Raw genomic sequence first — 15,470 nt, 5'->3', positions numbered from 1 at the left:
GAGCGAATTCATCATAGAAAAATGTAGCACGAAACTAAGCGAAGAAAAAACATTTTGCATAGTGTTTCTTCCATCACCCATGCAGAGTTTCTAATGGTCCGTCCTAGTCCCTTACTCGGAAAAATCGTGATACCGGAAATACAACAGAAATGAAAGCAGCCTGATCTATTTTACCATAGGGGGTTCCATTCTAATGATGCTAAAGCCTCGAGAGAATACGTCAACATAAAATATTTAAAAATACCAAAGATTTATAAAATAAAACATTTAGCCACCATATATTTATTTATCATTATAAATGATAAATCAATGAAAGGGATTGTCACTTATATACGAGTCTTCTCATTCCAATTTGAATCTAATACAATTACAAAATCTTGGTTGGTATCGCCCATACTATCAATAACTGCGCAGTCTCAGTCCACGTAATTTTGTGGGTACGTCTCTGTGAACGTGTTTTCTGCGTAGAAGTTTTTTTCTATTCAGTCTGTACCCGTCTTTTTATGTAGAATTTAGCAGTGCAGCAACTGCTCTATATCACAGGTCAGTATTTCCAATCACTTAAGTACCACTTATTGAAAGAAAATTCGAATTGTCTACCTGATAACGTGATCAGACTACCGTGTGACACGATGATGGCGGCGGTGAGTAACATAACAACACAACTCAACTTGGTGGTCGAAATATAAACACAGGTCACAAGGTCGGAGGTTTTTGGTTTTAAGGTATCGACACTGTCTTGATATTAAAGGAGCCAGTGTCACTCACCCAGATGCATGATGACCTTCATCTGTTATACCTGGTGATTTATTCTCCGGGTGATTGACGAGGATTTATCCAGTGCCGGGTGACCAATTAACAAGGGATCACAACGATGTATGTCAGTGCTGTCACGTTTAACCGTGGTGCTGTGCATGTGGATACCGTCATCTCGGCGGTGAGGTCTATGTCATTGTCAATCGTTGTACTGTGCGAAAGATCGTGGACGGTGATTGTAGCCGAGTATACATTGCAAAATATGGGCGATTCATAGAAACAAGGATCTATAAGATAAGGATATACAACTGACTTGTACGGCCGTCAGTGATATGCGATAAATATCCTATGCATGCAAGTTCCCTATGCGCTTTTGCATCACAGAAATATAAAGTGTAAATTTTGGAAAGGGTAGATTATCAATCTATTAAAAACAAAAATTAACAAACGTAATGCATTCATTACGAATATGCTTTTTTGTGATGATCTTGTAATTTGTGCGACTATTAGGATGTTCATTGCTAATCACACCAATTGCATACGCTTATCTTACAAATCCTTCATAGCAATGAATAATTATATTAAATTTTGTTTACATCAGGGGCTCACTAATAAGTAATTAGGAGCTGCAATAAAATTACTGAAAAAAAGCACATACTATATAAATGGAAAAAGGAACAGACCATTTAAAACTTAAAGGAAGTACAAAAAATGAAACTTTAAAACTAAAGAAAATACAAAAAATGGATCTTTTAAACTTAAAGTAAATACAGGAAATAAATCTAATCTACATAATCTTTTCTATAATCCATGGCTTCAATAAGAAATCTTTTCACAGCTTCTTCTTCATCAATTTCTTCACATATCTCATGATTGTAATGCTGGGTGCTATCACCTAAAAAAAGACATACTGTGGAATACTTTATTTTCGCTGGAATTAATTTTCGCTGAAAAGGCTTTTTGGGCGTTTTGTATGGAATTTATTTTCACTGATTTTTGATGAGTTAATGTGAAATATAGGAAAAAAACTATATTCGCTGGATTTTATTTTCACAGAATCTTCCCTTCAGCGAAAATAGCGAAAATAAATTCCAAGTGAAAATAAAGTATTCTACAGTAATAATGCTTTACCCTTTGTAATATCTTCATAAAGATTTTTATATAGGAAATCATGACTAATATTTTTCATCATAATATCCCTATGTTCTTTGTAGCTTTCACACTCTAGAACAAAGTGTTCTAGAGTTTCATCACCTTTCTTGCAGCATGGACATGTACAATCACTATTGACATTTGCCCACTTTCTTTTCTCATACGCTAGACCTAGAATGTGTGGCCTTGCTTTGAATTTAAGCTGGACACCTTTATAATTTTCAACTGATTTTAAATATTTTTCACAATGCTTGATCCCGGTTTTAAATTTCATGTAGTGGATCAGACCAAAGACATTCTATTGTCTTTGATCAGACTTGATTTGTTTGCATGTTTTTTCACCACTTATCTTCATCGAATCAAATATTTCCAGAGCTTTTTTAATTTTTTGCGGACTAAAGATCTACACTTTTTATGATATCATGAATACATTTTGGCCAGTTCCAGGACATTCTGAAAGTTGTGTTGTTTTTTGTTATTTTCATCTTTTTGATCATTCAAAACATTAAAAATAACTTTCAGCCATCTGGAATCTGACATATCACACAGTCTTTGGTAATATTTTAGTTTCATGATATCTAGTCTACATCTCATTGTGAACAACCCCAAATCAACAAGGACAGCTTCATTTGCAGTATTTCAGCATGCACCTAGAGTAAATTTTCCTTTCTAAACTCTCCATATTTGTCCCACTAAGTATCAGGATTTCCCTAGCATACTCCATGGAGGTAAAACGAGAAGGAGTCACAGCCAAGCTTAGATCAAAGGTACCAGGATGGTCCCCGCTGTTTGTACATAGATCAGGTAGTTTATTTGCCGAACGGACCAAGGAGGACAGTTTCCGCTTAGCGCAGTGAGGATTACGATGCATTAGCATACTACGGACGCCTTCGACAGCATTCTGTGATTTTCGTGACAATTCTAGTCAAATTCTTATAAACAAGTATGGCGACAATCGATAACGCGCACGAGTTTGACTACGATGCTGAAACTGCTATATGCTTCAATTCAGAAGACGTAAACGAAGTCGGAGAGCATATTACAGACAAAGAATTGTTTTGCATATGCTGTAAACAAAAAGATTGCCCGAAAACAAAAAATGCAGCTAATTTTTACCTCCATGCACTGCCATAGGAAGTAGGACATACACGGGATATAAACTTCAAAAAGTGTCATTTCGAACCTCAAAATTCAGTCTCTGGTACAACGCGGTGCACCATTGCAAAGATCATTAAACAAGCTTTATTTTGGACTAAAAAACAGTACTAGCAAGGTTTCGAAACATTACCATATTGCCGATTCAATAATACAACGGAAAATTTTCTGAAAAACGACAAATTACAGAAAAAACTTAACAAGAAATTCTCTAATTTTCAAAATTCCAACGTTCCCGTTCTCACAAACACAATTCCTCTACGTATAAAATATCTGCGCATGCTTTATGTCCTTTAAGATTCACTGTGACACCGTAAAACAAGACCTTGGAGTGTGTACTGTACGTAGCAACGCTTGAGGGTAAATGGCGCGTCGGCGACGATCCTGGGGTGAAAGGACGATAAGACAAAGGGAATTATAGGATTAAACTTGGCTAAAACAAAAGATGTTTAGAAGGATTATTTTGGCTGTGACTCCTTCTCTTTTTACCTCCATGCATACTCTAAAGTTGGCCTTAATACCTCGTTCCATAATGACAAACAATATTCTACTCTATTATATCATATGTTTCCTAAATTTAACTGCAATATCTCAGGCACTGTTGGGATATGCATGATATTGTAGTCATTGGATGAGAACTATAACTAACTGTAACAAGCCGGTAGGCTGGAAATAAAATAAATAAATCATACGTGAAAACACTGAAAATTTACACACACAGACACACACACACAAAACGACAAAAGTGATTATAAGGGCAATCCTAGCGGAGCGGATCGCCAATAACTTGCACAGTTGCAGATACAAACATACAACTTGTACATGTACTATATTTGCATTGTCAGACAAGGTATCATTATGACTGTAATATCAAGTTATCATATATAGTCCTGATTTCATTCAATATTTATAATTGTTTATATGATTTTTCATGTAATAAATGCAATTTTTAGTCCCCGTTCAGACGCAGTCCGAAAACGGGGACTTATGTTTTGACCTCCGTGTGTCCGTGCGTGCGTGCGGACCTATATCTTAGAAATGCCTGGACCAATCACAATCAAACTTCGCACATACATCATACATGATATTATACATATGCACATCAATTTGTTTCACGATCTGATTCAAGATAGCCGAATGACGGCCATTGTTGTGCTAAAAAATCCTAAAAATCAAGCATTTCTCGGCTGTTTACAGATGGACTTTGCTCAAACTTGGTATATACATTAGACGTTATGGGACCTTGATGCAAATAATTTTGTTTTTCAGATAAGATTCAAAATGGCCGACTGGCAGTCATTTTGTTTTAATGAATGTGGCTCTCATGCCATATCTCTGACTTGCTTTCACTGATTATATTCAAATTTTAAATATTCATTATACATGATGTCATAGATAGACAGATATATTGTTTCGACGATCCTATTCAAAATGGCCAAATGGTGGCCATTTTTGTGCTAAAAAATCATCAAATATCAAGCATTTATGGATGGATTTCGTTCAAACTTGGTACATATATTAGACATTCCAGGTTCCTGATGCACATTTATTTTTCAGATCGGATTCAAAATGGCTGTCTGGTGGCCATTTTGTTTTAATGAATGGGCTTCTAGACCCATATCTCCAACTTGTTTTGCCTGATTATATTCAAATTTTAAATATTCATTATACATCATGTCATAGATAAACAGATATATTGGTTTGACGATCCTATTCAAAATGCCTGAATGGTGGTCATTTTTGTGCTAAAAAATCATCATATATCAAGCATTTCTGGCATTTATGGATGGATTTTGTTCAAACTTGGTACATACATTCGACGGGTTCCTGATGCACGTCATTTTATTTTTCAGATTGGATTCAAAATGGCTGACTGATGGCCATTTTGCTTTAATGATTGGGGTTCTAGAGCCATATCTCTTAAATGCTTTGACTGATTATATTCAAATTTTATATATTCGTTATACATCATGTCATATATATACATGTATTCAAAATGGCTGATTTTGAATGCTGTTCCAGAGCAATATCTCTCAATATGGACAAGTACTTGTTTGATGATCAGATACAAATGTCAATCATTTTAATGTCAAAAAATCATATTCCTGACATGGTTAATATTCCAGCTATATTACTACATGTATAAACAAAACTATATATCTTAAATTTGATAACTAATGGGGACTGTGCCATGCATGGCTTGTTGCTTTGTGTATTGGAGATGTGCTTCTAATATAGTAAATACAATATTAATTATTAGTGCCACATGCCTCCAATACACACAAAACTTCTTTATAAGCTGCTTTCTCTGATTCAAATTTAGTACAAAGACAAAACATAATAGGTTGTATGTTCACCATTACTTTTGAATTTTGATGAACTTTATAACTGACTTTTTGTAAAAAAAGGAAACTAAACACAACATTTGGAAGTCAGTTTTTAAAAAATGATTTATTTTCCATGTTTCCCCAAACATTTCTCAAACATATCTTGAATGATTTTGTTCAAAGTAGACAAGGCAAGACCTAATGGTATGTATTTTGTTTTGATGACCTGTTACCGACTGGTGGCCATTTTTGTTTCAAAAACATGTCAGAAAGTCATCAGTGGTGTGAGCAGCTGTCTGTTGCCTGTCAACCTTTTTGACAGGAAACATTTTATTAATTTATTGTTTTAGTTCTTTGTCAAATATTATACCAAAAAGCACCCGAGAATATTTTCTGCAGGCACTTTCAAATTCCCGCAGGATTTCTCTGCATGTCATCAACTATTTCTCATGTTTGCCGGATCTGGTTTAATTCAAACTAGGTTTGTTTCTTATTTGACACATTTGATACAATACATATGTGTTAAAATATGACAATCTAGCTATTTATGATATCCAAAGTCATATATTTCTTGCTTAAAGATTGAGGACTGTATCATTTATGCAGTGTACCAAAATAGCATTTAAAACTCGGTGAAAAAACAGTGCAACTAGTATGTAATATTGTATGGCATCAATTGTTTTATTTAAAGAATATATTATTGACTATCAATCATGCAAGAACAGTATCTGCCACTAAATATAAATACCCACTTCACTTTTATTAAATTTTTTCTGTAAATAGAGAGAAAATTGTTAAAGTAAATTTTGAGTCACCGGTGCTATAGGCAGTTTATTCTCCCTTAATTGCATGCAACCGCTTTGTCCCTGCTAGTGTTGTGTGTATAATCCGTTTATAATCCTTGCTGCATGTATATGATATACCAATACTAGTAGTTCAGATTTACCATTGTGTTACCATGGTGACTTGCAGCATGTGACATTTTGAGTGTGATTATTTATGTTTGTAACAGATTGTGGGTATATTATAAATTGTTCACTTTTATATTTGTAATGAAATCAGAATACTGAACCAACATAAGTATCGATAATTTGTTCAGACCTTTAATATTTTATTTTTAAACCTCATATTTTTCTTTTATTAAAAACTTATCAATACTGACTCTATGTTTATACTAAGACAATAAAATATTACTTAAAATAAATGTAATTATATTTGTGGATAACGATCTAATTTTTTTAAAACTAATAATAACATGATTTAAATAAATATGATTGGAGACATTTACAATTTGAAAATGAACATAAACATGGGTAATTTATTTTACTTTACATATACTGGTAAACAGTATTATATTTTTTTGAAATAGGCATCACAAGTAACAGACAGATAAGTGCGATTCCTACTAAAAATTAACACCTTTTCTGTTCATCGTACATGTGGGAGAACCAGACTAGTGTACATCTGTTTCAATAAATCTGCCTATCAGAAATCTATCAGGCATAGATTTTGATTTTTGTGAACAATTTTTAAAATAAGATTTTTAGGAGAAAAGAATATTAAAATTTTTTTAGCATGGTTGCAGACACAACTATACCAGCACTAATATAATGTTGGTGTTTACAGACTGAGAATGAAGACTGGGGAGAATGGAATGAAGCATCTCTAGGAAAACGTACAACCACAAAAACAATGAGTGAACACGATAAAGATGCTCCACCAGCTGGAGAGGGGGCTACAAAAAACACCCCACAAAAAGGCAAGGTAGGATATCCCAGAGTAGGCTATCACTCTGTCTATGATCATTCACATTTACTGGAATTTCACAAAATGATATATAATTGCTGATCAGTTTATAGTAATCCGTACTTGTTATTGGTTTCAGTTGGAGTCACTTGCACGAGATGATCTTATCAAGTATGTTAAGAAACAAACCATGATTATGCAGAAAATGAAGGCCAAGTGTGATGGTAAGATGTTTTCCAATGTATATTAAAATACTTTATGATGTCACTTTTGTGATAAACTTTCTTCTGTATAGCAAAGTGCCTTATATATATATCTACTTTCTTCAAATAGATTTGACTAAGAAATGCCAGGGACTTGAAAAAGAGAAAACCAACCCTGCAGGAAGCCAAGATCAAGAAAAAATTAAGGTAAATATATTCCTGATAGTTTAATTAAATCTTCAGTTTATATTGTGAAGTTCATTTTCAACCTTTTTTGATGACTCTGAGGAGTCAATATAAGATAAAATACAAGTAATTTAAAAAAAATATAATTGGTATTAACAAAACACTGATTGAACAGCACGGTAGTTATAAATCCGAATGAAACATAGAAACGTAGGAGATAGAGACCTGACACCGTACCAACAAGAATCAGCTTCACAGTTACTAACCAATCTCATAGAATGACAATAATTTGAACCAGTTTTTGCTTTCTACTGGATACTAAGAGTTGAAGTGTTAATGGTGGAATTTGTTAGAATAATCACTGTTGTCTATCACTGTTTTACTATTACTATCGTATACATAAACATTATCATCTAGATGTTTCATCACACTGGTGATATGCATTTCATTCCATATCAGTACATGTGTGTGATATGGTACTGGACTACTTTTAGAATTTACCCAATCAGGTTTGTCGCTACTGTGAACAAGTTGGTAATGTTGTGAAATGTGGGGTTAACAAAAAATATATACATGATGTACTTGGGAAAACTATTGATATATTTACATTGTTGTATTGCTGCAAATTTTCACATCACCTTTCCAGCATGTGTCGCCAGTCCGCCTACGTCGGTTCCTTGGTGTGATTTGAACAATCGCTAATACAAATCTCATGGGATTTTGCCAACAGTATTAATAACAACTTTAAAACAAACATAACCAAAAGTGCATGATGGTGTGTTATTGAACCTTAGCTAAATTGTTCACATATGTAGCATTGCGTTTTTGGGAGAACACACATTTTATCCAAAGAAATATCTGCTGATAATCTCTTTGTCTAGGTCAATCTGCATTTCCTCAACCAGTGAGAATATGTTTACAAGAAAAAGTACATGCTATGATCTTTCTCATATTCTGTTTTTAGCTCCGCTGTCGACTTTTGTGATGATATCTTCAATTCTCTAATTTTGGTGAATATTTTTGTCATTTTTGGTAAAAAGTGATATTTTCGACTTCTTGTTAAAACCGCTAGTCCGATTGCTTTGATATCACATATATAGGTACTACATGTGGACCTCTTTCAGATTTGTTCATTTTGTGATGATATCTTCAATTCTCTAATTTTGGTGAATATTTTTGTAATTTTTGGTAAAAAGTGATATTTTCGACTTCTTGTTAAAAACCAATAGTTCAATTGCTTTAATATTACATATATAGATACTACATGTAGACATTTCTCAGATTTGTTCATTTTGTGATGATATCTTCAATTCTCTAATTTTGGTGAATATTTTTGTCATTTTTGGTAGAAAGTGATCTTTTCGACTTCTTGTTAAAAACTGTAAGTTCGATTGCTTTGATACTATACATATTGTTCATTTTCTAATGATGTCTTCAGTTCTTTAATTGAAATGTGCATTGCTAACAGCGGAGCTATCTCAGCCGATAGGCTGCTTGTTATTTAATTAATGGTACAATCCAAATTTCAAAAAATAATCATGGCACCTCAACTGGCAGAGGTTCTGTGTGAGAGAAAACAGTGACTTTCAAATGTAGTCTCTGAATTGTGTTTATCTTTATTATAGGTATGAGTTTCGTGAACAAAAAATATGTTTTATTTTTAAACCATTGAATTATAGTTTTCTTTTTTAGGATCACTAAGGTCTCTCAGATGTAGATAAAATTCAAATTAGTTTATTGAAAGTAAATGTTTACAACATCACACAATCACTTGCTGCATGAGTTGACTTGATACTATGTCGTTTGACCTGATATGTCAAGCTGCTTATGAACCAACCAGAATGCTAGTTTATGCCAGCTGAATATATTTGTGAATTTACGTTATATTGTCGATGGCTATGCAACATGGAAGCGATTTATCAACTTTGCAGTAACATTTTTGCATTATTTTGGTGGAAAAACAGCATGTTTTTTTTTACAAAATAAGAAATTGTTAATTTTTGGAAAGATAAATTTGAGATTTAAAAAGTATTCCATCCTTTTCACGGTAATAACATCTCATTATGGAAACAGTTTACCCATTTAGACTTGAAGAAAAATGGAAGTGTTCCAAAAGCGAGGCATAAATTGGAATACTTAACAGTACTCAATGTTTTTAAAATGCTAGGAATTGGAAGATGAGTTGTCTAACTTGAAATCAGAACATGAACAGCTGTTGACAGTCTACAATGGTGTACAACAACAACAAGAGAGTTCAATACATCTACACGAGGTTGGTTTTTACAGTTTTACTAATTCAATGTTACATGTCTATAAAAGGAAACAAAATAAACTATTTTTACCTGCATTTGTACATGTTTACATTTATTGTAGTAAAAACTAATTACCCGGTCATAGGCTCAGGGACCTCAACATGTAAAATAAAGGGTGGGTGTATTCCTAAAGACCACCTCAGAAAAGATCTTTCTTTTACTCGTTTACATTGTAACCATATTTCGTTTACATTGTAACCATGTTATCAAACAATTATCGAAATTTTAATTTTTTGGAAAAATAAATAGAATAGAATAGAATAATGCTTTATTACATCCTTAATGAAATCTGACATTAAAGCTTTATTATTAGTAAAGCTTTTTTAAAATAAACTACATGTACCATCATAATTTTCGGTGTGAATTATTAAGGTCTGTGGGAAAACAGTTGAAGATGAAATCTTCATCATTATTTTTGTAGTGGAATGTTTTTGATCATACAAAAACCGTAGATTTAAAATAGTTTCCACCATGATGGCCAGTTATTAATGCAATGTTAAAGTGAATTACAAGGATGTTGAAATACATTAGTACTAAGTTCATCAAAAAAATGGTGACATTAAAAAAAAAAACCTAATGATTCAGCAACATCTTTATTTTCTAGTCTAGTAAAAACACCTTTCATTGGCATATAACCTGGGATGTCCTTAACTTACCGTACTCGACCGCGTTAGCGCCCAGGGGCTTACTCATGCACTCCCCTCGGAAAAGAGAGCAAATAAATATTTTGATTCATCATGTGACAGATTGAGGGGGATATTACGTCTTTGAGGGAAAATAAAATAACGAAATTAGTTGCGTCGTCATTGACTTTTACAATGAAGAAACAGAAATGATCACAAAAAATATGAACATTTTATTGAGAAATTAAAAATTTTAGTCTGTTGGAAAACAGTCGAAGTCAAAATTCTCATCATTATCTCCACTGACGAATGTGTTGGATCGTACGCAAACTCTCAATGAATATCACTTTCCTCCATAATGCATGATTTGACCTGCATCAACGTCCTTTGACCTAATGGGTCAAGTCTGTTATTAACCAATCAGAATGCTGTGTTGTACTGATGCAATTCTTCAGAAATTCTCGAAGAATTATCGATATCGAAGTACGATTTGTTGGAATTGATTTCAGCGAATAAATTATATGGTTTTTCCGAAAAACTGGTAACTAGCAATTTTTGAGAGGTAAACTGAATATGATATGAAATATTTACTGCATTTTACTTGTTTTAACAGGTCATTGTCGAAGCGTAGTTTACGTACGGTTACCGTTTTCTACGTATTCACAACGTAATCACAGCGGTCGATATCCACGCTGTAATCATATAAAAACTTTATGCAATTATCAAAGACCAAGTTTTAAATTACTGGTAGTTGCATTTTGAAGGAGTGGCCATTTTGCCGAATGTGACCCCGAATATGAAAATTGTGCAAAAGTGGGAGGTGGTCGCTTGACAGGGCATGGGCGCTAATGCCACGGTCGAGTACGGTAAATGTCAACAAAATACGGGATTGGCTTATACCGAGGGAGGGGCTTATGACTGTGGAAGTATCATAATGGTATTTGAGTATTGACTAAAAACAATAATTTCACTGTATTAAATTTGTTCTTGTCTAGGAATTGGAAAGTAAAATTAGTGATTTAACAACCAAGTATGAAGACATTGAAACTGAAAAGAACAAATTGGAAGAGCAATACAACGTTATGGTCAAGAAAAACCAGGTAATAGCTCGTGAATTGATTATTTCTGACTTGGTAATGTTTTATATTGCATGTTTTGTGGTAGAATTGTCTGTAATCATGACAACTTGTAGTGTATACATGGGTTGTATTGTAGAAATAGTGATGGGTGATAGTCATAATGCCTAAAAGTTTGGATATATGAGGGTTTTGTGTCCTGGTGTATATATGGGGGTTTTGTATCCTGGTGTATATATTGGGGTTTTGTGTCCAGGTGTATATATGGGGGTTTTGTGTCCTGGTGTATATATGGGGGTTTTGTGTCCAGGTGTATATATAGAGGTTTTGTGTCCTGGTGTATATATAGGGGTTTTGTGTCCAGGTGTATATATGGTGGTTTTGTGTCCAGGTGTGTATATAGGGGTTTTGTGTCCAGGTGTTGTTGGTATTAAGGTGCTCTTATCCTTTCCTTTCATGGTTGCTAGGATATTATGGAACAATTGGAATGCATGCAGATGAAGCAAGAAACCATGACGACCACATTCCAGTGTGTACAAGAGGAGTGTCACAGTCTAAAAGAAGCCAACAAAGTAGGCATTTTGAATGCTTTTGTGTTGCTTTCAGGCATGCACTAAAGGTTCCATTCAAATTATGTGAAATGAAATCACATATTTATGGAACAAATTGTTTATCATGCATAATTGAATTATCTAAAAAAAATGTTTGCATTCAACTTTTGTACACCATTTAATGCAGTTAATTTAAAATTCATATTCACTGGATATTACCTCTTGGATTTGATTCATATTTGTCCATGATTTAATTGGGTTCCTCAGCTTTTGCAATCTTTTTAGTATATTGTCATCCAATAGATATTTGCAGATTTCTCGCTCCGTACCATTACATCAACAGTCCATAAACACCCTTGTGTACATTGAACTAAACTACTGTTACTATGAAATAGCACATACCGACTGTTACAATGAGTTAGGGCATAGCGATTGTTACTATGAGTTACCACATAGCAACTGTTACTATGAGTTACCACTTAGCAATTGTTACTATGAGTTACCACATAGTGATTGTTACTATGAGTTACCACATAGCGATTGTTACTATGAGTCATCACATAGTGATTGTTACTATGAGCTATTTGGTTATTATTCATCACATGAGGTTCTTTTTTTCTCCATTTAGGAGCTAGAAGAACAAGTTGAAGTTCTGTCAACAGCAAGAGATGAAACTGTGAAATCTTTGAAAGCAATGAGGCAAGAACAACAAGGTACAGGTGCCGAGATGCAAAGCCAGATAGAAGCCTTGACAGTGGAAAAAGATTTAGCAAAATCGGAATTACAGCAGGCAATTGATAAGATATGTAACCTTCAGGGTCTTGCAGAAGAGGCAGAGTCTTACAAAAATCAGTTGCAAGAATCTTCCAAGAAATTAGAAGAATCTATGGAGGAGAATGAGAAATTGAAAATGAATGTTGATGAGTTAGTGAAAATTAGAAGCGAGTTTGAGATTACAAAAGATGGATATTCAAAGAAGGATGCGGAGAATGCTGAGTTGAAATCTAAGATAATAAAACATCAAGAAAATGAAGAAGGCCTTAAGGGACTTAATGAGGATCTGAAGACACAGATAAATCACTTGTCATCAGAGTTGGAAAACATGAAGAAAGATTGTGATAAACATAAAACAGAATTCTCTGAGATGGAGACAAAGCTAAATCAAAATTTAGAGCAAAATGATACTGCTTTATCACAGATTGAAGAAATGAGAAATGAGAATAAGAAGTTTTCTGATGACTTTGAAATACTGAAGTCTGAGAAAAGTAACTTGGAAAAGGAGAAGCATGAATTGAAAAATGGTTTTGATTGTTTGATGTCAGAGAAAGAAAGATTGACTACTCGATTAGATGAAATACAGCATGATCAGCAAAAATCTAGCAGCGAGATAGACGAGGAATTAAACAAAGCAAGAACAGATCGAGATGATTTGAAAGCAAAGAACGACCATCTAGAGTGTGAAAAGATGGAGTTGTCTAAAATACTGGAGACTTTAAAGGCAGAGAGTGAAAGATCTGTGAGTGAGCTCAAAAGTGACATTGATGAATTACAAATTGAAAAAAACAACCTGATTGGAGAAATTGAAAAACTAAATAAAGATTTGAAGGAACTGCAGGAAAATAATGAAAAGCTTGTCAGTGAGTTAAAAGTAGAACTAGATCAGGTACAATCAGAAAAAAATATTCTAAATGATGAACGAAATAAGTTTGAGAAAGATTTGCATAGTTTGCATGAAGGCAATGATAGGGACAGTTGTGAGTTACAAGAGAAACTGAGACTCATTGAGGAAGACAGGGATAATCTGAAGGGAAATTGTGAATCACTCTATACTGAAAAAGAAAAACTTGAACATGATTTGGAATTAATTATGAAAGAAAGGGAGGACTTATCTGGTGATTTACAAAGTGAGCTGAGTGATGTTAAATTTGAACGAGATGAATTAGCAGTGAAGGTGGAGTCATTAACAACAGAACGAGAGAAATGGACTGGTGAAATGAATCTAGTTAGTACGAAATTGGAAGAGTCTGTTAACAACCTGCAGGAACAGATTAGAAATGTTAGCAATGAGAGAGATCAATTGAAACAACGAGTCAGTTCTCTGATTGAAGAAAAAGATAGATATACTACAGAAATGGAAACTGCAAATAAAAACATGGAAGAATCAATGTCTGGACTTCAGGATGAAGTGCAGAAATTCAACATAGAGAGAGATACGTTGCAGTCTCAGATAAAAATATTGAAAGACGAAAACCAAAAATTATCAGACAATTTAGAGCATTTGAAGAAGGATCATGCAAGTTCAGCAAGTGACCTACAGATTGAACTGACAAGTGTTAGAAATGAACTTGGAGAAGTGCAGGAAAAATTTGAGAAAACTAACGGTGAACTCGAAAGTACAAAGAAGCAGTTAGCTGTGAGTGAGGATGAGAAAAATGCAGCTAAATCAGAGTTGGAAAATGCAGTGGCTTCTATAAGTGGAGAAAGAGATCAATTCAAATCTAAAGTAGAAAATCTTGAAAGCGAAGTCGATTCTTTGACAAAGCAATATCAGGATGCCTTGGGAACCAATGCAACACTTACAGAGAAATTGGAGAAAAGTGTTAATGAACAAACTGAAGTCAAAGGTCAGCTAAAAGGTCTGCAGGAACAAGTGAAATCAGTTAGCAATGATAATGAGAATTTGATACATGACATTGAAACACTGAAAGAAGAAAAGGAGAAGGTCATATCTGAGTGTGGGCTGAAAATAGACAATTTGAAACAGGAAGTGAGTAATTTAGAGGTGCAGAAAGAAAAAATGTCTACTGAATTGAGTATGCTGAAGGAGCAGAGTGAAAATACAACCGGGAAAACTCAAAATTTAATAGAGGATCTTTCCAGTGTGAAATCAGAAAATGATCAGCTACAGAAACTGAAATGCTGTCTGGAAGAACGGCTGCAGGAAACTGCCAGTCAGCAGCAAAACTTAGAGTCAGAGTTGAAATCTATGAAAGAAATGAATAATAAACTTGAGTCTGATATGGAAATCAATAAAGAACACTTGAATAGAAGGGAGGAAATCAATACAGAATTAATGAAGCAACTGGAGGAAAGAAATGACAAACTTGAGCAATCATCAACATTACAAGATGAGATAAAAGATCTTAAGATGCAATTAGATAGTGCAATTGAGGAGAAAAATGGTCTTCAGAAAGAGTTGGAAATCATGAGAGATGAACGTAAGAAAACAGAAGAACATGTTCAGCAATTAGCCACAGAACAAGGAGACAAAGGAGATGTTGAAAAAGAGTTGAGTAAGTATGTCAGCAGATTTGTTACAAATTTCATGTCCTGTAGTGATGTTTATTTTGATACAGTCATTGTAAAATGTAGTTGCGACTGTT

General features: G+C 33.9%; 1 protein-coding gene across 2 annotated transcripts in view; it reads left to right on the top strand.

Moving 5' to 3' along the window:
• The first annotated feature begins 405 nt into the window (after positions 1–405).
• The window catches only part of LOC100366342 (uncharacterized), a 30,543-nt gene continuing 15,478 nt past the window's right edge, over positions 406–15,470 (top strand). The window contains exons 1-8 of one of the 2 annotated variants that reach the window (XM_085500922.1): positions 406–543; positions 7,017–7,154; positions 7,276–7,360; positions 7,470–7,546; positions 9,693–9,797; positions 11,456–11,560; positions 12,004–12,108; positions 12,716–15,380. In XM_085500922.1, the coding sequence (XP_085357048.1) occupies positions 7,083–7,154; positions 7,276–7,360; positions 7,470–7,546; positions 9,693–9,797; positions 11,456–11,560; positions 12,004–12,108; positions 12,716–15,380 (3,214 nt within the window). In that variant the 5' untranslated portion in view covers positions 406–543; positions 7,017–7,082. The other variant, XM_085500921.1, reaches the window with a different exon arrangement.

The sequence above is a fragment of the Saccoglossus kowalevskii genome, chromosome 1 (assembly GCF_978046115.1).
Source record: "Saccoglossus kowalevskii chromosome 1, keSacKowa6.1, whole genome shotgun sequence".
NCBI lineage: Eukaryota > Metazoa > Hemichordata > Enteropneusta > Harrimaniidae > Saccoglossus > Saccoglossus kowalevskii.
Note: the sequence above shows the minus strand (reverse complement) of the source record. Positions and strands in the feature narration are given on the sequence as shown.